Raw genomic sequence first — 25,647 nt, forward strand, 5'->3', positions numbered from 1 at the left:
ATAACTTCTGTTATTTTTTCCTTAAAAGGTTAATATTTAAGTTTTATCTACATTTTAAAAGTCCATGCAAATGCATTTTTCTCCCGTTATTGGAGGTCTTTCTGCAAGCACACCATACATTTTAATGACCCACAGACAATCTGTACAAATGTTTTCTCATGCTGCATTTACATCACTGGATGTGTGTCAACAGAATTGCAAAACAACTGTTCCTTTTTTCCATTATGAAAGACTGAAACTTAGAAATAATTTCTCATTTAATTGTCAAACTAAATGCCTTCACATGTTGGGGGTGTTTGTGATGTGAAAATAATTTGTACATCTACCGGTGTATAATTTTGAGTACTGTCACACAGAACCCAAATATTAAGAGGCAAAAAAATGACAATGATGATCAATTTTTCGGGGCTTGTTCACATTGTGTTGTTTACTTATGAAGATTATAAAACAACAACAACAAGCAGGTTCAGAAGTCAGAAACCAAGACAGCTTTATACTTTTCAACCTGCGCATACCAGATCCACTCTTTAGTATTCTAACTTTAAAAATAAAAGCCCTAGACATATAAATTAAATACATTTAAATTTACTCACTACTTCCTCAGTAGCTTATAAGGCTATGCAACAACTTAGCAGCATGCCAGACGCTGCATAAACAGACACTTCCGTCTAATTATTTTAAAGTAGGTACGACATTTAGATTCTGGGCCACAATTTCCTGCACACAGCTCTCGCCTCTGACATCATAAACAAACATGGAGGGGGCGGAGCTGCTCTCACAAAACCTTTGCTTCACTGTACTTTTGCACAGTTAATATTTGTTTGCTGCTATATTAATGTTCTGAGGGTTGTATAAAGCGCCTTCAACAATTTCTCAATTATTTTTCCAGAAAGTTACTACTATATTTATGATATTGTTGATAAGATTACAGTATTAGAGGACACACACACACACACATCAAAGTGAAACCATTTTCTGTTTCATTTTAGAGTAAATATACCCCTAATGTATGTGGTCCTCTGCACAAGATCTGAAAGTAAGATATTCTTTGAAATAGGCTGACCAACAAATAAGCTGTTAGCTCAAGTTGTTGAAGCATTAAGCGATGACCTTGACCCCGAATGGCCCAGTGTAACTGCTTAGTGGTAAGCAGATAAGCCTGTGGTTGAACTGGGAATCATCCAGATGTGGATTTGAGTAATTATGTGATGTGATTAAGGCATTAAAGAGAATAAAATAAAATAAATGAAAAGTCAAAACTTTCCAGAATAAATATTGAATATGTTAATCTTTATAAAAATAACTCTACTTTGCTCAAAAGTCCTGTGCACATAGCAACACAAAGCAAAAGGTATACAAACTATACCAACAGCATTGACATTAGAAAGGGCGTGGTTGTCTCTTTGGCTCTCTCTTATTAGCTAAATGATTTCAAGGAACAGGAAACTCAGGGCTAATGAGCGTCTGTGGTGAACACTGAATCATCTGCCCCTCCTTTAGATCTCACACACACACACACACACACACACACACACACACGGAAACATAAACAAATACAAATTTAGACGTGCTTATAAAAATATGCAGGTCCCAACTAAATTCTTTTCTCTGACTCAACGTTTAGTTATTTGCTGACACAAAACAAACACTGGTTCAAGATATGAGGGCCTGATGTCTTGAAGGTCCAGCAGCTTTTCTCGTATATACTTCTATGTTTCTTAATCACTTTACATGGGCTCCAGGGTCAGAGCTGCTTGAATGCAGTTGACAAAATAATCTAGATTCAAGGGCTACTAGTTTTATTTGCTCCAAGATTTTCAACTGTATCTCCAAGTCTTCATGCAACTAAACTCACTTATAGTTAAAATTAAGTTGAGTAATGATGAAGACCACAAGATCCTGTTGAAAGTAGATTATTCTGTGAAAGTACTATTTCCAAATGAGTTTTCATGCTCTGCGGTCACTAATATCTAAAGTATTTTTGCCAAACGTTTGAGAGCAATAAACTAACGAATGTACTTCTGAGTTCAGCATAAAAATTGGGATATTTGTAGATTGATTTCTCCAACAACACGTGCATAGAAAGGCATGTGAGGAAATGAAGTGAGAGCAGAGAGAGGAGCATGATTTACCACAGTGAGACAGTCCAGGGACAGGAGGTATGATGAAGTCAGTAGGAAACTCACACTAATTTGAGATAAACCTAATTTATGTCTGGAAGAAATAAATGAGAGGAAGGGAAGATTGTGTTTAGGATGTAGGCGTTCATCTAACTAGAAATGGCTATACTGCAGGCACCAAAAGGTCAGCATTTGACTGATGATTTTGTTACTGTTTACATGTTTCTGTCAACCAATGGGTCCTGTAGGACTGTGTGCTGTGACAGGAGTGCTGTTTTACTTCAAGGTGTCTTGAGGTCATTTGAATTTAAATCAACAAAATCAGGCTTATCCTGCACTGACACGTTTAGTTGTAATAAGATGGATTTTTTTTGTCCAGATATACCACAAAGTTGCTTGCTGGAGATGTGACTGCGTATTGAAAGTGTTGGGATCTTTGGCTTAAATTTTGGACAGAACTTATCAGCCATGCTGGGTGAAATCAGGCTTTCACAGTATTTTGCAAAATGAGCACAGAGTCTAAAACAAGTATTATCACAGACATGAATGTCAAGGTTAGGTTTTTTTGTCAGTCAAGGATTCTGATTAAAAAATAACAAGAACAGTATACACTGTTCTCGTGTGTTCCTCTTGTTGCAATGGTTATGTTCACACAACTGAAAGTTAAGGTGATAATGCCCATCATTAAAAAAGGATTTATCCTAGCTCGAACAGAGTGCTTATTATTTTACTAAAACTAAAAATCAGTACTTTTTATACTTTTGTTTCAGGACATTATGTTTGTGAAGATTCATGGGACAAGGCTGGGTGATGTGAGGATTTCCCCCAGGAAATGTTTTAGTAGACAGCCTAACAATAGCCACAGTCATACAATAAAAGGCATTCACTGTGTGCGATAGCAACTCTGCTCTTTTCCCCTGATTATTAATGTTTTATTCAATAAAAGCATATTACATTTTTATGATTTTATCTGAAATGTTTTTCCTACTACTCACTTTAATATTCAGTTTTAAAGTGTGTTTGTGGTACTTAATAGTTAGTTTGACCACTTTCTGGATGTACTGTCTTGAGTATACAAAACAAGGTTTAGTCAAGTTATTTTTGATTTGGCTTAGGTATCAATACAGCTTTTATGTGACCTTCTACACATGGATGAGTCATTTTCAATCAGATGTGACCAAATAAGAGACTTAAAGTTGCAGTTGCAGTCAAACCAGTTTCTGTACATTCTTGTGGGGTGGCAACAGCTCATTTGCCAGTGAAATACTTTAGGCCGACATGCACTTTATGACTCAGCCAGCTGAGTCTGAACATAGTCAAAATGCAAACCACAATAACCTGAATTTAATATGCTATAAAATACTGGAATTAATTATCTATTAATTAAATATTGTATCAAAGTTGTTTCCCTTTCTAGTATGTCACTGCTGCTCTTCGTGGTTGGAGTAAGGGCATACTGAGGTCAAGGTTGAGGTCAGGTCATAGTTGGCATTGCAGCAGGTTAAGGTTATACTGGGTTAAGGTTAAGCATAGCAAAAGACTGTTGCTTGGGGATAGTGCTGATACTGGGTTTATGTCATATATGAGAAGGGAGGTAGGGATGGTTAACAGTCCCATGTGTATGACTTAGTGTTTATATACAACTCATGTGGTATCCATACAAAACTTTTAACAAACTGTAAACAGTTCCAGAAATCTTCTTTTTTTTAGCAAATGAGCTCAGAGCTAACACTAAAGCTAATTCTGATGACATATATGCTACTTCTACACTCATACAACTTGGGCATTAATAAAAATCAGCCTTCCATTGTACAGTACTGTGTGTTACATTTATACAATGGCTTTTACACAAAGCATGCTTTGTAATAACCACTTCATATAAAAAACAAACAAATTGGAGTTTGCTTTTGCTTTTCTTATAGTCTGATATCTAACAAGAACTAAGCTAGCTTTCTCTTCCCTGTAAATATAGCCCCACTGTCCCATACAAACAAAATAAAGTGAAATAAAGATTAGGATAATTAGACAAGCTATTAAAATAAAGAATAATAATTTAAAAAGCCACAAAATGAAATTGGCATTCATTCATTTTAGCTGTTAACAAAAGTTCACAACAAAAAATAATTAGCAAACGGACGCAGAATACAGCATTAGCAAACGTTATGTTTACAAATTCTAATGTTTTTAACGCCATTAGTCTGCCGTTATTTAGAGGCTCCTATGTTAAATGTCGTCACCCTGTTAAAATAATCTTCTAACTCGTTTTTTCAAGTTTTGCAGGAAACACAAAAAACTTCACCAGAAGTGTAACATATGACATTTATTGATCATTTCACTCAAAAAGGATGTAACAAAGGATGGCTATTGGCATAGTAATAACACTGTGTGTAAATTATTAAACTTAAGAGAAATAAATGACTTAGGCAATTTTTTGAACATGCCTTTGTGACTTAAGCAACATATGGTAACACTTTACTTTGAAGGTGTCTACATAAGAGTCACACAAGCCCGTCATAAACATGACATGACAAGTATCATGAGCATTAATGTTACTTCAAAGTGTCATTAATGTTCATGACACATGTTCATGACACACCCATGTCATGTTTATGACACGCTCATGTCACTCTTATGTAGACACCTTCAAAATAAAGTGTTACCATATCTTGCTTAATTCACAAAGGCATGTTCAAAAATTTGCCTGAGTCACATTTTATTTTGACTAAAAAAATCCGCTTAAGTCACACACTTGACATAGGCCATTATCTTAAAGGGGTAAAATCACATGATCTGATCAACTGAGGATGTAGGTGATTTTACCATAGGTGGCCGGCGTCATGAGGAGATGATTTAGGCAAAAAAAAATTTTGTCAAACAATTTTGACAAAAAATGAATTAGGCGATTATTTTAACAGTGTGACGATGTATTAACGCTATTTCAGCATGTCCTATCAGTGCACGCACAGACTGTGCGATGAGGTTATTAATCACAGCTAAACTCCATATATCAACCTGTGGCACTAACTTATCTGACCGAGACACCAAAAGTTGCCAGCGGCTGCCTGGCAGCTCTACTCACCGCCTCCTAAGCCCAGGAACCGGCAGATATCTCTGGTGAACTTCATGAGCTTTTACCGTCCAACATCATCGGCACACACTCAAAATATAATGTAAAGTGTCACACCGTACACGACGACACGTCTTCAGTCTTCACTTACCGCTGACACCTCCCCGGTGCGGTTACCGGTTCATGTGAAATTTCGCCCGTCGTTGATCCTCCTCCGCCTCTGTCCACTCACCACCGTGCAAACACCACTTCCGCTACTCGCTTTCAACAATAAAACAATGACGGGCAGAATTTCAAGTTAACTTCCGGAGGACGTCAAAATAAAACCACAACATTACTTATAAATGGCAACTCAATGTGATTTATATATGTTAAATTATTTAGGTGAGTAAGGTTCAATATATAATTCCTAATTGAGTTTATCTTTTCTAAATTAACCCTCTAAATCCCAAGGGGTTTCAAGGCCTTTATTGCTCTTTTTAAATTTTACTCATTATCGTCACACTGTTAAAATAATCGCCCAAGTCATTTTTTGTCAAAATTGTTTTTTTTGCCTAAATCATCTCCTCATGACGCTGGCCACCTATGGTTAAATCACCAACATCCTCAGTTGATCAGATCATGTGATTTTTCCCCTTTAAGATCATCACTTCTTTGACAATTTGCCACATTCATAGGCATCAGATAAGAAGCCAGCAAAGAAGAGCTAGAGGGAGATTGTTTAGTTATCAGTTTAGTTTTAGTGTGTTTCAGTGTTTTATTGTTGACACTAATATTGGTAATGCTTTACTCTAAGGTGTGTAAGAGTGACATGATTTTGAGTGAAATGATCAATAAATGTCATATGTTACACTTTTGGTGACGTTTTTTGTGTTTCCTGCAAAACTTGAAAAAATGAGTTAGGCGATTATTTTAACAGGGTGATATTATATTAGCAGTGGTGGAATGTAGCTAAATACATTTACTCAAGTACAATTTAAGCTTCCTGTACTTTAATTGTGTATTTCCATTTTAAGTAACTTAATAATCCTATTCCACTACATTTTGAGGCAAATATTGTTGGTCGAGATTTAACATGAAAAACATATGAAATGTGTTGAGAAATGCATTGAGGAGACCTTTAAAATTATATTATTTGACTCCAACACAAATTCCTCACCTATTTCTGTGTGCCAATCGTTTGATGAGGAAATGATGAGCTGGAGACGTCCAAGTTCTCAGTTTAACTTCATTTTATTACAATACGTCAAGAAATGTGCAGTTTACAGAGTCTCTCAATCCACACGTCCCTGACATGACATTAGGCTGGTCAGTTTATGAAGGCTGGACACAGTCTAATTTCCCTAAAACCCAGTTTTATAGCCTAACAAAAGTTTTCTAAGAATGTAGGTAGATAGATCTCTCCAGAAGGATCATCCTCTCGATCCGATGATTTGTCAGTTTATTCAATACGTGGACACGTCATGTCAGCAAGCAGAAGACAGTTATCTTTCTGCTCAGCACACCATGTCCGTGACCTGACCAAGAACAAAACTTTCAAAACACAAACTCCTGCCTTGATATGACTTGCAGAGATATTATTGGAGACACAGATTTTGCAACAAACATAAAACATAAAACATAAAATATATCTTTTTGTGATAATAGAATCTTACTCTATAGGGAGTTGAAAATTTAAGCAGATGGAGTAAATGTATTTCGTTTAATCATAGTTTAAAAACAATATTAGCACATGATCATTGGAGCAAAGCATCTTGCATGATCTATAAAATAATCTATAAATGCACAGAGAGAGGTTCCATACACAGTTAGTGAATTAAGCACGCATAGATAGTGACCTATGTCAATCAGATAGTGAACCCCATCCACAAAGACAGACAACAGAGACACAATAAGAGACAGAATAACAGATAATTCTAACAAATTATGAGATTTCTTTTAATCAAACCTCATAGCAGTGTATTAAGTAGTTAAAATGAGCCCTGTCTTTACAAAATAAAAATAAAAACTGCTTACATAAATGCATCAACTCAAATAATCTAATAATATATTTAGAATATATAAAGCAATCGGAGTGACTCCATTCTGCATAACAAGTACTTTTACTTTTGATACTTTAAGTACATTTTAATGTTGATACTTTTGTACTTGAGTAGGTTTTGAATGCAGGACTTTTACTTGTAGCGGAGCAGTTTTGCAGTGTGGTATTAGTACTATTCCTTAAGTAAAGGATCTGAATACTTTTTCTACCACTGCTCATTAGGACCTTGTATTCTACTGCAATATATAAATAATATATAAAATCTATAAGTCCTGCAGCTCTATGGAATCAGAACAAGCATGGCTATAAGTGGGAACAACTCAAAAATGTCTTTTGTGCAGAATAACACAGTTATAATAACATACATCATAAAAACAGAACATGTTGCAAGTTGAAATTCTCTGAATGAGTATTTTCTCAAAAAAAAAATGAATAAAATGGAATTTATTTAAATATATACAACACTTTTCCAAGTTCCCACAAGTGTCATGAATATTGGAGAAAAAAATTGGGTCTCCAAATATTTTACATATTGAGTGTTTTGCACTGTCAGTGTTGGTTCTCTCTGGGACCTCCAGCTTTCTCCCACATTTCCAAAAACATGCAGCTTAGGTTTAATTGGTGACTCTAAGTTTCCCGTAGGTGTGAATGAGAGTGTCAACTCTGTGATAGTCTGGGACCTGTCCAAGGGGTACCCCGCCTCCCACCTAATGTCAAATGGGATCTTCTCCAGCCACCCTTGACCAGAGTTCGAATTAGCGGATGAAGATAATGGATGTATGGAACTATTTTCTTTTTTACAACCTCTCCTCCTGCCCTCTCCTCTATGCGCTGTGTAGACAGCCTGCTGTTCTGTCTAAATTTCTGTGAATATTTGTCACTTGACTGCATGTCTCAGCAGAGTCAATCATGGCTTCAAAGAATTTAATATTTCTAACAGTATGTAGTTGTTTTTGTTTTTTTATGTACGTGGAAGTGATTTTGACAGAAATATCACAATAGAAAGGAGCCTCTAAGATTTCATTTGGTATAAATTGTTATTGGATAAATGGAGACAGTGTTCAGATGGTACACAATTTACTGGAATTAATTAGTAAGTGTAGGTAAATGGAGTAAATGGGGTGCACTTATATAGCGCTTTTATCAAAAGCGCTTTACACACTACGCTCATTCACCCATTCACACACATTCATACTGGTGGCCGAGGCTACCAGGGCACACTGGTGCCACCTGCTACCATTAGGAATTCATTCACACACCGATGAACACAGCATCGGGAGCAATTTTGGGGTTCAGTATCTTGCTCAAGGATACTTTGACATGTAGGCTGCAATGGTCGGGGATCAAACCACCAACCAGGCGTGCAGTTCAACAAATGTGAAACAGAAACTTTCCAATAATTACTTAAAAATAATGATTTATTTTTCAAAAACATTCTTTGATCTAAAAGGCTTATGAACTAGACACAATTGTTTCAGAACTTTCTCTCAATTTTCCCATGAGGGACAAATCCACCAGTCTAGCCAAGCAATGAGAAATATCCTGAGAACAACAGACTGTAAGCCATCTGGTATTTCCTGGCAAGTTGATCCACTTAAAACTGGAGAGCAGTGGTCTCTGGCTCGGATGGATTGAATTTTTGTGGGTACAGATAAGATGAGTTACAGGAAAGTACACAAGGAATGCAGACGGTACATTTGACCACTGGGTGGTATTACTGCACTGTCTGTCACACTATTTTGAAACTGCCCATGTAATATCAAGAAGTGTTGTATGTGGGGGAATGATGGACTATGCAAAGTTTGCATTCCTGCAAAGGTCGTTCCTGTGCATGTTGTTCTTTCCATGCTGTAGCCAAATCTAGTTTGGTGCAATGCAAACAGAGGTGCACCGGGAGATCAGCTGCTGTGTGTTGAATACATCTGTGATAAATGTAGTGTAAAATTAAAAACTAAACCTGCGTAATACTGAGTCTGAGATATTAAGCACTCCTGAGTTCCTGCATGAATCAGCAATTAAACATGTTATACTTGTTAAGACTTTTTATACTTCATATCACAGCTGAGACCATTTTAATGCCACATAAAGCCCGGTCCAAGAAAAAGCACTGTATGTATCTGCCAAACAACAGTGACAATGTTGGTGAAAGCTTTGTCAGTTAATTGCTAGATAGAGTAGAAACAAAGTGGGAGTGAAGTAAAATAACAGTTCTATGTGGTGTATCATTATATGAAAGCTCATAACATGTCAAAAAGTAAATTAGCAGTCACCTAAAGTGTTTAGAAATGAGTCAGGGACTGATCGCTCCAGTGTCCTACCACCTGAGTATCTATTTTTATGAAAAACTGGCAGCAGTTACGTCTGTGACTTCACAATGAACGCTACAGTGGAGGTGCCACTGTGTAGTGTGTGAACACTAATGCAGGATATGTCATCTTTTTAAAAAAAAATTGATTTAACCTTTATTTAACCAGGTCGGTCCCACTGAAACACAAAGACCTCTTTTTCAGGGGAAGCCTGGCCAAGATAGCAGCAGGGTTAAAAGTTACAACAATAAGACAGGCAGTGCATCATGACAAGAACAGACAATAAAACATGGACCTACAGTAAAATACAAGCAAGCCAGACAACATAGTAAGATAGGCATGGACAGTACAAGATCATGACATCATAAAAAACAAGTGCAAAGGCGATACGAGTCTGCTTCCAGATCTCTCAAGAGTTTTTTTAAAGGATGTGATCGTAATAAGGTCCTGCAGATTGAGACTGCTCTGGAGCATCTAAACCTTTTGGCCAGCCAACTGCATGTGGCAATTGCAACCACTGCACAGAAATGATTTATTATCAAGTAATATTTCTGTCAAAGACTTTCATGTACTGCACATACACTATAGATTGCATAATGAATTAAAATACTTTATTCAATGCTTGCAGTGCTGTATCAATTTAACTCATTTTTTCTATATCAATATGATAATACAAATAAATCAAGCTATATGTAAAGGATAGATATATTTTGCACATTTAAGAAGAAAAAAAGAAGAGAAACCACATGCATGCATGTGTAGGCCATGTCAGCTATGTGTATTTATTTCATAATGTTCCCATTTCTGTATTGTTTGTAGATATCAGAACATGGATCAATGTGAAAATTCAGAAAATTACAAATGAAAAAATACTTTACAAACGTAATGTTATGGTTAATAGTAGATACAATGATTTAATATTTTCTAATGATAAAAACGGATGAGTTGCTCTTTAAATAGTTTTATTGTCATTTTTGGAGATGAAGATGAAAAAAAAAAAAAAAAAAATACACTTGCCTGCAACCTGCTGGCACAAATACCCGTCCAATCCCTCGCCTTGTAATACAAATGGACAGCCGGCTAAACCAATCATAACCCGCTATCTCCTGACCCTGGACCAATCATATGTCGCGTTGGCTTAACTGGGCGGGAACATTGCGGAAGCGACGGGCTGGCTCAGGAGCCATTGATGCGCTTTATTTCCAAGAGGACAAACAGAGATTAATTCTTGTATATTTGCGGTTTTCTGCGGACAGGAGCCATGGTTTCTCACTCTCTCGCCCTGCCGATGATCTGCTTCACCACGTTATGGGGGCTGGTGGGCGTCGTTGCTCCGTTTTTAGTACCGAAAGGACCCAACCGGGGGTAGGTGATCCCGCTGCCGTTAATTTGCTGCAATTAACGGCTATTTATTGACCGTTTCCTTACATAATATATACAAACATACCAAATCAAACGTTAAGCTATGTTTTCATTATCTAAAATCAATCTTTACTCCGCACTTCACTGCATAGTATCTATATAAATACACGAGAGGGGCTCCTGCTCATGTGATGGCGGCCCTGAGCGTCATCTTGCGTCCATCCCAACATCCTCTCCTTCCTCCCATCCTCTCCTTCCTCCCATCCATCCATCCATCTCAGCAGTAAGGTTAAAAGGTCAATTCAGTAACAAATAAGCATGAAAACATAATTTGGGTCAAATATTTGAAGATAGTTTTGTTGGGGTTTGGCTTTAATGTTGAGTAAGTCCATATTTTGAGTCTTGTTTGTGGAGAAACAGTGATGCTGAAGCCATTGCACTGGTTCACAGGCTAAGCAATCAAGCTACAAAATGCATGCATGTTGGATATAAAAAAAATAATATTTTCATTTATTGCACTTTTGAGCCCACTTTTGAACCTGCTCACCTGGCTCCATAGTGATGTGCAGGTCAGAGTTTTTTTTAATATGCACCCACCTGAACTGTTATGAGAGCCAATCCACAAAAACATGTGTATATCAACCACCAGGCCCAAACTGCAAACTGTCAACTTTATGCACAGATATCATGACTGGGACAGGGGGCTGTACACTACATAAGTATACCTATTATGACTTAATCGGCTACTCAGTGACTTAACTTAACCTGTAACCACATTAGAACACAACCCCCCTTTGATAAGATTTTGAGTCTGCCACCTGAAAAGAGTTTGGTAATAAGACATGATTAAGGCCAAAATTCTGCAGTTGTCAACTACAGTTGAAGAGAAAACCATGGAGAAATTGAAACATGCATTCAAAATACTTACTCTTATGACTCTTACTTACATTAGGCATTATTTTATAGTGATAAATACTTTTTTTTCTGGAGACCATCCTGGACACTGACTATACGTGATTTATTATGTAGGAAATATGTTATATTTTACCCATATAATACTAAGATTATAGATTCTCTTTTCATGATTTTATCTTACTATGTTTAAATTGAAAACAGACGAAGATAGGAGGGTGAGACATAAGTTGCATGCTATGTATATATATTTTTTATAATTTTCACCTGATTGTTAACCAGTTAAAGTCTTGTCATGGACCCTTGACTTGTTTGTGGCGTGGTGTACATTTGTTTTTGCATCTTAATAATGTATTCACTATATTATTATTTATATTTTGTTTTATTTGGACTGTATACATTTGCAATGTTTCCTAATTTGTACTACAACTGCTGTACAACAACATCTTTCATGATATATAAAGTTTTATCCTATATTTCACCAAATGCATAATTTTATATAGTGATATAGTAAATGTTTTTGTAATTCAAGAAACTGGTGATAGATAATAATCAGACAAATATACAATTTTTAGGCTGATGCAGCTAAGAATTCCCTCAAAATCCAGGTTCTTCATCACATCCATGCAACAATTTTCACCAAAAGGAAAATTATTACTGTCTCACATCTAATTGCTCAACCTAACATTGTAAAATTTGATGCATTGCTACCTAAAATTAGGTTTAGTACATGTAGATTAAACTAATACTGCAGTATTTATGAGCACAGTGTGCAAAAAATCCGGTCAGAGTAACTCTGTACTTCCCTTTTTGTTAATGTTGCTATTTAAACTCATGTCAGCACTAAATGATGTTATGTGACATGAAGTTATGATTAACACTAATATGAAGCCATCTCTCTGCCCCAGTGTATACGGGCGTGTGAACAGAGCAGACTTAATGTAACTTCCTCTTTGTTTTTTTTTCACAGTGTGATTGTCACCAGTCTCATCCTCACAGCGGTCTGCTGCTACTTGTTGTAAGTACAAACTTTTCTTCCTCTTCTTTGGTGTGAAACTGCTATCAGTGTGCATGTTGCTGTAGCTCTCATATCACCATGGATGTGTTATAGAAATGGATACGCTGCTCACACTTACAGACATTTTTTCCCAGTGGTCACTCATGGTATTGTAGTGAAAAAATCTCCCTGCTGCCCCAAAAAAGCATTTTCTCCATAAAACCACAAGAGAAAAATAAAAGAGAAATCTACAAAACTGTAGACAGAGCTCCTGACCTGCAAACAAGGTCTTGTGACTCTTTGTTTTATTAATTTCTGATCCCTGGAGGTTTTAGCTTTGTTAAACTTTCCTTGAACTCAATGGCCGGGCCAAAGGAAGTAACACTACTGCACATATTCAGCTGGATGCATAACAGGAAAATAAAACCACAAGCTGGAAAACTTTTTTGATGTATGCACCAGGCGAGCAGTTCTTATTGGACTGAATAATGCACCATCTTTTGTGTCCAGAAACCTGTTCTTGGATATCACCTGCATAATAAGATTTTTGCTTTGACGACAGCTTTCCACACTGCTGACATTCTCTCAGTCAGATTCATGAGCTGCTCACCCGGATGGTGTTCAGTAAACAGGTGCAGCTTGTCAAGAGTTAATTTGTGGAGTTTCAATGTGTTTTAATGTGTTTGAGAGCATCAAGGCAAAAGGTTAAAGGTTACTGTGAAGAATCTAAAATATAAAACATATTCTTGTTTAACACTTTTTGTTTACTACATAAATTCATATGTGTTCCATCATAGTTTTGACGTATTCAATAATAATCTACAATGTAGAAAATATATTAGAAATAAAGAAAAGCCATTGAATGAGAAGGTGGGTCCAAACTTTTGACTGGTACTGTCGTGGTGGTGTCGTGGTAAATGCATAATTCACCCCAAAATAAAAAATTGTATATTTTCCTACTTACCTGTAGTGTTGGAGCAATTTACCAGTATAATGGTATAAAAATTCACGGGTATTGTATCTTGGACTTTTGCTCATCTACGATATTGAAAGAAATATTTTATTTATTTTCAAAAGAGACACTTTTTAAACATTAACATTAATTAACATTTTAAAGTATAATAAAGCATGTCTTCAAACCCAAAAAACAACTTGTCTTTGCATTCCTTCAGTGGTTTTCAAAGCCAATTTCTTTGCTCCAGTTTTTCGTGATCTTATTTTCATAACTAATGTAGAAAAGAAAATCTATATTAAAATTCTGCTCACTGAAACAGTTTGGAGCCCCCCTGGAGAGGCCCACCTAACACTTTGAAAACCTCTGATCTAGATTGTTTGGACGTGAGTTGCAGAGTGTTGGAGATATTGGCCGTAGAAATGTCTTCCTTCTCTTGAATATCATGGAACGACAGTCATGGAAAAAAAATATTAGACCATTGTTTTCTTCAATTCCTTGTTCATTTTAATGCCTGTACAACTAAAGGTACATTTGTTTGGACACATATAATGATAACAACTAAAATAGCTCATTAGAGTTTAATTTAAGAGCTGATATCTAGACATTTTCCATGGTTTTTGGAAATGTCTAGATATCAGCTCTTAAATTAAACTCTAATGAGCTATTTTAGTTGTTATCATTATGTTTGTCCAAACAAATGTACCTTTAGTTGTACCAGGCATGTTTTATGTAACTGATTGTGTTCTTGTTTTTATCTAATATTTTTTTGCTGTGTTTGAAAGGTGACCTTGAGTGACATGAAAGGCACCCATAAATAAAATGTATTATTATAATTATTATTTTTAATAATAATAATAATAATTATTATTATTATTTAAATGAACAAGAAATTGAAGGAAACAAGGGTGGTCTAATATTTTTTTCCATGACTGTATATGACTCTCGGCTTGTGGTGCTCAAAGATAGATAAGAGCAGTAAATCTTGAATAATCTGCAGACCTTGTTGTGAGCAGTTTAATGTAGGAACTATTTCATGTCTACTGAACTACAGCTGCCAACAGTATCACCAGGCAGAAGGAAGCGGGCATCTACTGAGCTATTTATTATTACAGAGTGCTGAGAAAGATCATTAATGCATGCAAAACACTGAGCTTTTACTTCTGACAAAGCCAGAAACCAACAAGCTAATAGTTCCCAGAGGTCCGTCTATCAGAGAAATTATCCTAAAACAGTCAAAGCAAAAAGATCCACATTATTGATGTGTTTTGCAACCATGACTATGCAGATAAAGTGCAAGAAGGATGTGCATGCAATATTATCAATCCACCACTAGATGGAGCCCCAGATCTTTCTCTGCACCAACAGGCAGCAGGAAACTCTCGAATGTTTAAAGTCAGCCAGGTTTAAATTGAAATTGATCAACCTGGATTAGTTTGAATAGAAGCAGAGATATAGAGAAGAAAAATATAATGTTGATGAACTTATTTATTGTGCAAAAATATATGCAATAACTGTCTTAAGAAGTGGATTATATGGATCACTTATCCAACATACGGTATAATTTATTTTACCTGCAGTTGTTACTTCAGAGCTGTCTTGTTTTAATCTTGTGTATAAGCTTTGTGTTTCATATTATGTTCAAACTATTTTAAATATTAAAAAATATAGTCAAATAGACCTAGAGAAAGCTGTGTTAGCATTATTTATCATATATACATTATTAATACTTTGTTGATGTTTCTGTGCTTTATTTAAAGCCCATACAATGAAAAGTCCAGTATTTTGCAACCTTGGTCTATATGTTATATTCATACTGGACTCAACCTTAACTATAAGTTAGTTATTGATCATGTAGCATCTCATCTGGTAAGAACAAAAACTCAAACAAAAATTTGATTTATTACACATGTCTTAATCGTTACACCTTCCTTATGCATAACTCAAATTACAAAAGACATTAGAGGCGTGAAGATCTAATATAACGAGAATGAAACAGTTGAAAAACGCTTAAATCAGTTAGGTCAAACCCACAGTGTCTGTAGCATTAGCATTTAGCCTGCTCAGCTTCCACAAATGAGCATACTGTGAGATTCAATCATTCGATTCCTTTAAAAGTCCTGTAAATAAATAAGGAGCATACATTCATCTTTTAATGCTTGATGATAGTAGCATTGTTGCAGAGACTGTGGATATGAGCTGGAAGAGTCCAGTGGGACCAAAGAAGAGCAGGCCATGAAACAGTTTGTTTATGCTGCTTCATTTAAAGCATCTGCACGATTTCTCGCTGTGGTGAGAGCCAGGTCAGCCTGCAGGTTGGACTCATTAGTAGCTTTCCAAGGCAACAGACGATCATGATTGATTAATAGGGTGATAAAACAATTCACATTCATTTAGATCTCTAAATTACTGCTTTGAGAGTTGAAGAGTTGGAGAGAAAATTGAAAGTTGATGAGTCTCTCGTGTCCTCGGCCTCCTTGGACTCGAGCTGCGAGGCTGTTTTCGTGCTGTGCGATCTTGCTTTGCGATCTTTACAGTTACGGAAGTTACTCCAGTAATTTGATCCATTGTAATAACACGATCCAGGCTGTAAAGCAGCCCAACTTTTCTTTGAGGACACACATCATACATTGTGTGTGAACATAAGAAATCACAGTGTTTATAGCTTCTCTCTCCTCTCTCTTCACACAGTTGGCTGGTCGCCATTCTGGCCCAAACCAACCCTCTGTTCGGCCCCCAGCTGAAGAATGCAACTATATTGTATCTGCGTTACTTCTGGGAGTAAACCAGGTGAGTTTATCGTGAGAAGAATTAAATGTACAGCCTGTGATCTTAATCTAAACAAGCTCTGGAGTGTTTGACTCCTGTGTGTAAACTCTGTGTCTGTTTTATAGGCTCAGACTGCTTTAAATACTGACAAAATACAGTCAAATAGGCATAAAACATGCCGTGTTAACATTATATATTATTGCTACATTATTAATATTTTGTATTGGGTTGTGTTTTTTGCGGTCTATATTATAATCTACCTTGATCTTCAGCCAATTTCCTCCCAGTAGCATCTCTTCAGATTGTACATTAGGGCTGGACAATATGGCCAAAATCCTCTATCCCGATATAAGTAATTTGATATCTCAATGACGATATATATCATGATATAGCATGTTATTCCGTTAATAAATTGTCTATATAAAATAACTAAAGCCTTTTTTTGTATGCTCCATACTCAGTGTTAGCATAGCAGCACATCTACGGTTCGCTCCAGGTTTGACCTGCAAGGATCAGAATGTAAATCGTAATCTAAATAACATAAACCTTGCTGTAGCGCAATTCAGATGCTGGTTTTCGACATTGCGATACAAACATTATAGAAAAATGTAAACAACAAGCATTTTTGTATTGTGAAGGTGATATATTACATACACATCACCCAGGCCTAGTGCTTTTTATTATCAAATTGGACAGTGTAATTTTGTATCACGATATGTCGATATTTGTTTTAATCACGATATGATGCCAATGAAAGACGATAAAATATTGTATTGAATTATTGCCCAGCCAACAATCTACAGCCACCTTATGCACCATTACATTAACTTTAGAGAATCTTGCTGTTTAGCCCATAGGCATGAATATGTAACATAACAAAATATTAACTAATAACCACCAGTGCGTAAATCAATTCGGTCAAACTGGTAGTTTCTGCTGTCAAGGCATTATTATTGCTTGTCTGGATCTACAATAAACTACAGATTTCTAATAAAACAAAAAACATCTGGTAAACTTTCCAAACCTGCAAAGATTGAATACAGTACTGTAAGTAGTATTAGGTCTTTAAAATAAACTAAAAGCAAAAAACACGTCACTGCAGTGTCTTATGTCTTTACCTGCAGCCTCACACGGACACAGCAACAAGAGCCAACAAGCTAATAGATAATTAATACATTTTTTAGACCACTACTGAGATAAAATAAGTAGTTTGAGTGGTTGCATGCAGGTAAACAGTCCATGTGGATATCAAAAGAGCCGAAACACATTAGCCTAAACCTATCATCAATCATCATGCTGCTTTTTATTAGCCTCCTTTCAATGTATCTGCATTCACATGAGGATATCTGTTTATAGAGTTTAGCAGGTATGTCTCCTGGACTTAACACACCCTCAAAAAGTTCAGATAAAGTTGCTAATCTGGATTGTAAACAATGGGGGTGGAAGTCTTGGCCCGGATATATGTTATCTCCTCCACCCTCTATACGCTACATTAACGTATGTAGAGCCACCTGACCTTCTATTGCACAATGCAAATATAAATACTGTGTACGTGCACTCTCCTGCTCACACAGCTCCTTCCCTCATTTAAAATATTCCATATTTTTATGCTGTTTATATTTGCTTTTCTATTCTTAATATTTTCTATTTAAGCTGCTGATATATCTATATTTAAGTGCTTTGTTTGTTTGTTCATATGCACCAGTACACCACAACAAATTCCTTGTATGTGAAAACAATATTGGCAATAAAAAAAGGCTACATTTATCTATGGCCAGACTGAGATTTATTGGAATCTCCAGAAGCCAGTAGCTTGAAGTTCATTGTGAAAAATGAAAGGTTGCAGCACCAATCCACCAGCTCTCCAGCTCTCCCCACTGACTAATTAGACCTAGTAGCCATGACTTCATCGATCAAATTAAACATTTTAACAATTATATTATACTCAATTGTCCAAAACACATACCACTTCCACCCAATAGTAAAGAATGTTTAATATAATGAATGCTAAATCACAACATACAACGTCATATTTACCTACTGATTCTCATTATGGCGCCTCTCGTCTCAGAGAGAGTTATGTTAATTGCCAATTTATTCAAATTGAGCCGTACTTAACAAATATATACCTCATTTGCTGACAGCGGAAGGTAATGTAATTTAATTTAAATGTGTTTTTCATCATGTGTCGGGATAAAAGTCTGATATCCTGAAAAAGGGAAAATCAGATTGTGCATTTGTGTCTTGACTTAATTAATGCTCATTGCTGTTTTGCTGCTGCCTGATGTATTTTAATTACAAAGCAGCAAGAATTACTCATACTGAGAAGATACATGGGAGGGATAATTGAAAACAAAAAGAGCCATTATACCTTTAGTATATTTTCTTTTTTGTCGGCTTCTTAACACCAGCTTCATAGCTCCGTACTGTACAGAAATCGCTCCATTTTTCTCTCTCAGAACGCAGTGTGGAGGAAAAAAAAGCTGTCTAAACTCTAAACTAAACTGTCCACAGTGACAGAAGTTGCATTTAGGTGTGAATTTTTAGAGAAATGCAAAAAATGGCACTTCATGATTTTTGAAAAGCCTGTTTGCTCTAAATCACTCGTGCTCTTGGATCATGCAGTACTTAGATTAGTGAGTTATTTTACATTGTTATAGTCAATAGTACTTCTCATAAGTAAAGTTTGCGATTGAGGAAATTTTAAGATCTATGTTTCTCTCTGTTACAGGACGGTGTGACGTGATGCCTCTCATCATTCCTATCCTGTGGTTGGCTGGACTTTATTTCTACATAACTCCATTAACCGTTAAACATTCCCACATACACACACACATACACAACCTGTAGAATTGATGAAAAGTCTTTGGAAATATTTACAATTATGTACAGTACTTAAAATGTAAAATTTAGCGTGTTTTAAGCCCCGTGTTGTGGGTTTTAAAACAAAGATAGAGTTGTGACTTGGCAGGATTCGGGAACAAATCACAGGAAAGCATTAAGTGTTTTTCTCTGTTACTGATAGGAATGATTTCCAGTGAAACCGTTACATCATCTGTTAGGAGTAGATATTAATCTCCCCTCTCTGAAATGTGCAATCTTTAAGTACTTTAGTTTACTTTGTGTTTGTTTACATTTTTTTGGCTTTGTGTTGCTGCCATCAGGGAACATGCATTTTCTAAGTATTTGTATTTATTTTGCCCGGGGACACTGATGTAAGTGCGTTGTAATTACCTCAGTGTCCACGCGGTCTTGTTATATAACTGTTATTATCTGTGATGTAATGGTGTGTGTGTGAGTGTGAGTGTGTGTGAAGAGTTCATTACTGTGAGTGCTTGGACCGCGGCCATGAGAATCTCCCAAAACCATAAAAGTGAAGAGCGATTCCCTCCACTTTAGACCACTTCAGCATGAAACTCCCTCCCACACTCCCCTCGTGCTCTACACCGCGGAGGTTCTCGTTGCCATGGCGATCTCATCGCCCAATTCAGTCCCTTTCCACTCGACCCCTTTTGATGAAATCCTGCCCATTCCTCGCCTGCTTGTGTGCAGATGTACTGTAGGTTGTACTGTCGGGACATGTTTTTTTTGGGGGGGGGGGATTGAGTTTGCTGGCAGCCGCTGATAGATCTGGTGATAATATCCACTATCTTTAAATCTGTTTAATCTTCTTTCCACCAAAAAAAATCCCCTCTCAAGTTTTTTTTATATAACCACTCTTTACAGCAAATTCCTCACTTAAACTTCAGCTAATGAATTCTTTTGGGGTTAGGAGCTCTTTAAGACAGAGTGACCCCTCACATCTTTTCAGTCGCTGGGCAGCAGAGAAGAAATGTTTTCCTGCTGGGAAAAAAAGTGCATTTAACAAAAGAAATGTTAATTCATTGCACGTTTTCCAGACATTTTCAGTAGCTGTAATCTGTTAGAAACCGCCATCATATGACTGGTGGATTCCTCTGTCTGGCTGATGTTGAATATTTAATCAAAAGCCAACAATGTCCCAGTATATCAGATCACAGTTTGTAGTTTGATGTGTATAGAGCTCTGTAATTCAGTCTTGATATATTGCGTTTTCAAAAAGAAACACCTAAAATCGAATCCTTAGAATCTACAAATCCTGGAGACCAATGTTAATCAGAGCAACACCAATCATTATAATTGTATGTACAGCATGTACTGTACTAATGTATTGCCCTATATGGAGCAAGTCAGCGAGCGTTCACACTACCCCCAACTGGAAAAGTCAGTCGCCCGGGTCAAGAGGTCGTGGTTATTTCTGTTGACTGCTGTCAGTGCAGCTGATCATTGAAGCACCATCCTCTCTGCAGCAGAGCTAGCAGCTAGCTGAAACCCAGTCAATGGGCAGAGAAGCAGGATGGTAAATGTGCTTTAATTTGACAGGGTCCAGACCTTTGAAACCGCCCACTTTCCCGAGTGGACTGATTCATCTGGCATCATGACATGAAACAGCAGTTTCTTGGCTGGTAAGCAAATGATCCCATCCAAGATGCTGCTGTCAAGGCTGCTCTAAATCAATTAAAAAAGTACCAGTTAGTTTGAAAGTAGAGTCCAACCGGTACTGGATTTTAGTGGTTATTCGCAATATTAGGAAGGAAGATATTCTGAAATATTGTATATATATACATGTAACATTACCTCCACACTCTTATTTATGTTATAACGTGCAGGTAGAATGCACTGAGTAGTTTAAGTTTGCTTTTCCATTATGCAAATGTTACTTTTCTTGACGCCAGCTGTTGGACGCTACGGTGACTTTAAGCTCTTGTCCCCTGTGCTGAATGACACGATAGAGTTGACTTGCTGTACTGTTTGCTTCGGATTGTAAGTCATAGCGCACTCTGCTGGACGAACTAAGTCATGACAACATTTCTGATTTACCCCTAAAAATTAGTTTTCATATCAGGCATATCAGACAACATTTGCACCAATACGATATATTTGTGATCAACCAATATCAGCCAATAAAATCGTCTGCACGATTCATTGGTTTGGCTCTTCTAGTGAAGGCAGTGTCGACTAAGGGCTCGAATATACTTGCTTTTAACTATGACTTCAGCCTTGCCTATCCCGCAGTGGTGTGGAGCGTTACGTGCCCATAACATGCAACATGCAAATAAGCGCTAAAATATTGATGATTTTGATGGTTTCCATTTGTCGCATAGGCAAAACGAGAGACACATTTGAAGTCTTATGTACCATCTATGATGGAGTGGCTTTCACCTTTTACATCACCATTATCTGAGAATTAACATTAGATCAGCCTCCTAGAGTGTTGGCATGTTTGTTTACATTACACCATGCAGGTTCGGAAGCTCTACCTCTGCGTTTTATTTGAGCTTTTACATGGTTTCATTTATGTGGTGCTCCCTCTAGAGGAATCCTCCAGTAACACACGTTGTACATGGGAAAGTTTGTGAACATTTACGTTCAGGTTGTCAATGCGTATGCATGGTTCAATAGGAAGTTTATTTGAGCCCTTAAAATGTCAAATATATGTCTATTGATTGGTCAGAAATTGGTTTGAGTGGTGGCAATGACACACTGAAGATGCTATAATTCTGTTTGATGAAGGAAAATGCTTCATAGCTGTCTGAACATTAAAACACACTCGGAACAGGTCATAAATTGAAGTCGCAGACAGACCAAACTTTATGGTTGTTCTTGGGTACATATGTACATAACTTGGCTTCCATAACTGGCTGCTTCTTCTGATATTTTTTAACATTAGCTTTAAGACTCTCAAGCAAGCCACTACCACAACTACACCCCCCACCCCTCCACTCCCCATTTCCAACCCTGAGAACCCCTCCCCTGCCTCCTTCCCTCCTTTCTTTCCTTAACACTGTCCCTCCCCATCCTCCTCTCTAAAACCACTTTGCTTCAGCCAAAAAGAATCAAAATCAATATACAGCTACTTTTTAGAAAGACCAAATTGCGTTGTATCTTTTCCTCCAGCCCTCTTTGGTAGTTGTGGTGGTGGCGTGCATCTAAAAGTGGACATACTGCAGTTACTGTACACAAATGGGGACCCTTGTCAAACAGAGTGCAATGGATCGCACCTGATCACTCCAGGAAAATGAGGCTTTCCTTGCCAGAATGCTGGTATTTAGCGTGTGAAGCAGAGCTTGTGGAGCCCTGAGTTTTGGTGACCTGTTGGTGCTGTTGGAGAGTCACCAGTTCCTGTGATTTAAGCTCTGAAGTGTTTAGGTCTGTTCATACCAGTCAAGAGCTCATAAAGTAAAAAGCTGAGTGTGAGCATCAATCCAGACTCTCTTCTGTTGAACTTTCCAACTATTAACCACTGGCTGTCAGCTGCAGCCATAAACGCTTGTGTTTTGGATTTGTTTCTGTAGCTGGTTTAGATTACAAACCCAATCCCACTCATTATGCAACTCGCTGTCGTTAGCTGGGAAAAGGACAGAGTCACATTCTCTGTATCAGTGAATCATCATCTGATAACAAATGCCATTGTTCTCACCCAGCCAAACAAAAAGTAGTGAGCGCTCCACAACACGCCGGGTGTAAACTGACCCTCATAACCATTTTCCGTTTCTTAAGAATCTGCTGCGCTCCTCTGATAACTGGCTGCTGTTTTTCTGTTAAATATTCCTGGCAACATAAATGGAGATAGTGATAGAGGGTTTTGTGTGTGTGTGCGCGTCTGTATGTGTGTGTGTTTGTGTGTGTTCAGAGTCACCATGGTAACGAAAATCTACTAAATAACAGACCTGATTGTTGGTGGAGCTGAGATCTTACTGTATATGTGACCTTGTATTAGTGTGAAGTAAATGCTTCTATGTGAGTGGAATTCTATGTGAAGCACCCAATAAAAAAATATGTCTCATACAATCCTGCTGCTCTGTTGACATTGCGAACATTCCTCCTGAGCAGGCTGGAACACATGTTTCGATTGTGAATAAAAACACACAAAGACTCACGCAGTACACACACACCTACATGCTCGCTGCGAGTGCAAAGCCATTTGACTCGAGGAACGAGATTTCTTCGCGTGACTCAGCATTTCACAAATAAGCTTTAACCCTTTAACCTGCACAAATATTATCTCGCAAGGATACAATAACAAATAGTACTCGTACACAAACATGCATATTGTCATTCTAAACATTGGGTTTGTTGGAGGTGAAGTGTGTCACTGAGTGTGTGTGTGTGTGTGTGTGTGTGTGTGTGTTAAAATAAATCTGATCTGATGCAGGTCAGTCTCTGCCTGTGAGAGAGACTGATGACTGACTGGTGAAGGACTGAAGCAGGTTGTTTAATTTACCTTGACAATCAAGGATGTCCCTCACATAAGATTCCCTGCAATGACAGGAAGGTACATGACTCATTTCACTCACCATGTCTAGAACATGCAGGTATTTTGCTTAAAGAAACTGCAAAACTTTGCAGCGAGAGCCTCAAAATAAACATCTAGAAACAAGCTTTCGGAGGATACTGGGGGGGTTTTTTGATGAGAAAACTGCCGTGTTTGGAAAAAGACTTTATAAGGTAAGGTACATTTGCCTCCTTGTAAATGTAAAGAGATGTAAAGATGTTTTGCTTTTGAAGGCAGCTGACACTGATGCTGGTGATGCTGCACTAAGGTTGGTAATGCAGCTGCAACTTTGTGCAAATATGCATCAAAAAATGAGATTTTTTTCATGACAAAAGAAGGATTTAGCGTTTCTTCTAGACTTTTATCAGGGCCAGAAAGACTCAAAAACTGAATTTACACCATCAAATAACACAATCCTTTCACTGAAACTGTTTCGTCCATTTAAATGATGAACTGATTTGCACACATAGTTGGATAGCACTAAGCTACTGGTATTTAAGATCGTTTTCATGCTTTCTACTAGTTGGTTTGTTCTGATCTGGATCAGATGAAGAGTTTGTGAACTTGAGTGTTGTGAGTTTTTTCCCCTTGGTTCTGTTTCTTGTGTCATTGAGAAAATTCCCAGTGAACCACAATGCAGCACTACAAACCATGTGACAATGTGCACTCTGCTTATTAGTCAGATGTCCTGTGTTTAACTAGTGTAATCTTGCACCCGGATCATCCGCTACACAAAACCTATATGGACCAAAAAAACAGCAGTGGGCGGCTCCTCTCTCTCCATTGCAGGACGGAGAAATTCAAAAGATCCTTCGCTCCTACAGACATCAGGCTGTCACATTCTTCAAGAGCTAACAGACTAACTGTAAAATTGATTTGATTTGATTTCTGTGAGAGAAACTTTCCTATACAATACCCCCACTGGCTGTTGGTACTACTATGCAAGTTACAACGGTTTGCATGCTCTGCTGCATCCCAGAATGCAAAGCCACCTGCCTACAGCAATTGTTTACCTTGAACCTGGATCAGGTTGGATCAGGGTCAGGTTACATTCCCACCACAAATGAACCGCTCTAGAGTTCAGTGGGGACTCTGCAGAGACTGCCTCTTCATAGGGGTTTTGGTGCGATTGTTTTGGTCTGCACCTGAGTGTGATCACTGTGTTCACACTCACCCAAAATACCTACACCAAGGGGAGTCAAAATCTGATGTAACCACACCAAATTCACTGGTGTGAAAACGCCCCAAAATGAAACACCTGAAACTAGGCCAAGATAGTTGTCTAACCGCCAAGCTGCAGTTCTGGACCAGTTCCAGTTCAACCTGTGCCATGCTGCCACCTACAGGCAAAACTACTCAGACCTACAGACGTAGAGACGCTTATGTGCTCCCTCCCAAAAAATGACCCCGTATGTCATTTGTACAGCAGCTTAAAAGGTCTCATATGATGCATTTTTGTAGTTACCTCACCCTCTAATGGGTGTAGTAATTATGCAGGACCTCAAGGCAGAAGCAAAGATATGAAGTATAAAGAACCACAAGGTCCACAAACACAGGTTTGTGGACCATGTTGTTAAAATGCTTTTTTCATGATCCTACACATGATCCTACACAGTTTGCAACTGTAGACTCAGACTCAGCACACACTTTATACTCAGGTATGTGTGTATTTCAGGAACACACTCAACGTCTATACTGTCAGATGTTGCTTCTCTGAGTGCATTGAACGTCACTTCTCCGCCTCTTCTCATCCTTCTTCAAACCACA

General features: G+C 37.5%; 2 protein-coding genes across 4 annotated transcripts in view; one reads left to right on the forward strand and one right to left on the reverse strand.

The window, feature by feature from the left end:
* Positions 1 to 5,410, reverse strand: part of LOC131970765 (uncharacterized) — a 38,396-nt gene extending 32,986 nt beyond the window's left edge. For 2 of the 3 annotated variants that reach the window (XM_059332214.1, XM_059332195.1), the window contains exon 1: positions 5,200 to 5,384. In XM_059332214.1, the coding sequence (XP_059188197.1) occupies positions 5,200 to 5,245 (46 nt within the window). In that variant the 5' untranslated portion in view covers positions 5,246 to 5,384. Of the gene's footprint in view, positions 1 to 5,199 lie in introns of all 3 variants that reach the window. The other variant, XM_059332205.1, reaches the window with a different exon arrangement.
* A 5,320-nt stretch (positions 5,411 to 10,730) lies between these two features.
* Positions 10,731 to 22,295, forward strand: atpv0e2 (ATPase H+ transporting V0 subunit e2). Its single transcript, XM_059332232.1, has 4 exons — positions 10,731 to 10,899; positions 12,779 to 12,826; positions 16,449 to 16,547; positions 19,258 to 22,295. Exons 1-3 carry the CDS (start codon positions 10,796 to 10,798, stop codon positions 16,540 to 16,542), a joined length of 246 nt encoding a protein of 81 aa, XP_059188215.1. The 5' UTR covers positions 10,731 to 10,795; the 3' UTR covers positions 16,543 to 16,547; positions 19,258 to 22,295.
* Positions 22,296 to 25,647: the final 3,352 nt, after the last annotated feature.

Source organism: Centropristis striata, chromosome 1 (genome assembly GCF_030273125.1).
Source record: "Centropristis striata isolate RG_2023a ecotype Rhode Island chromosome 1, C.striata_1.0, whole genome shotgun sequence".
Classification (NCBI taxonomy): domain Eukaryota; kingdom Metazoa; phylum Chordata; class Actinopteri; order Perciformes; family Serranidae; genus Centropristis; species Centropristis striata.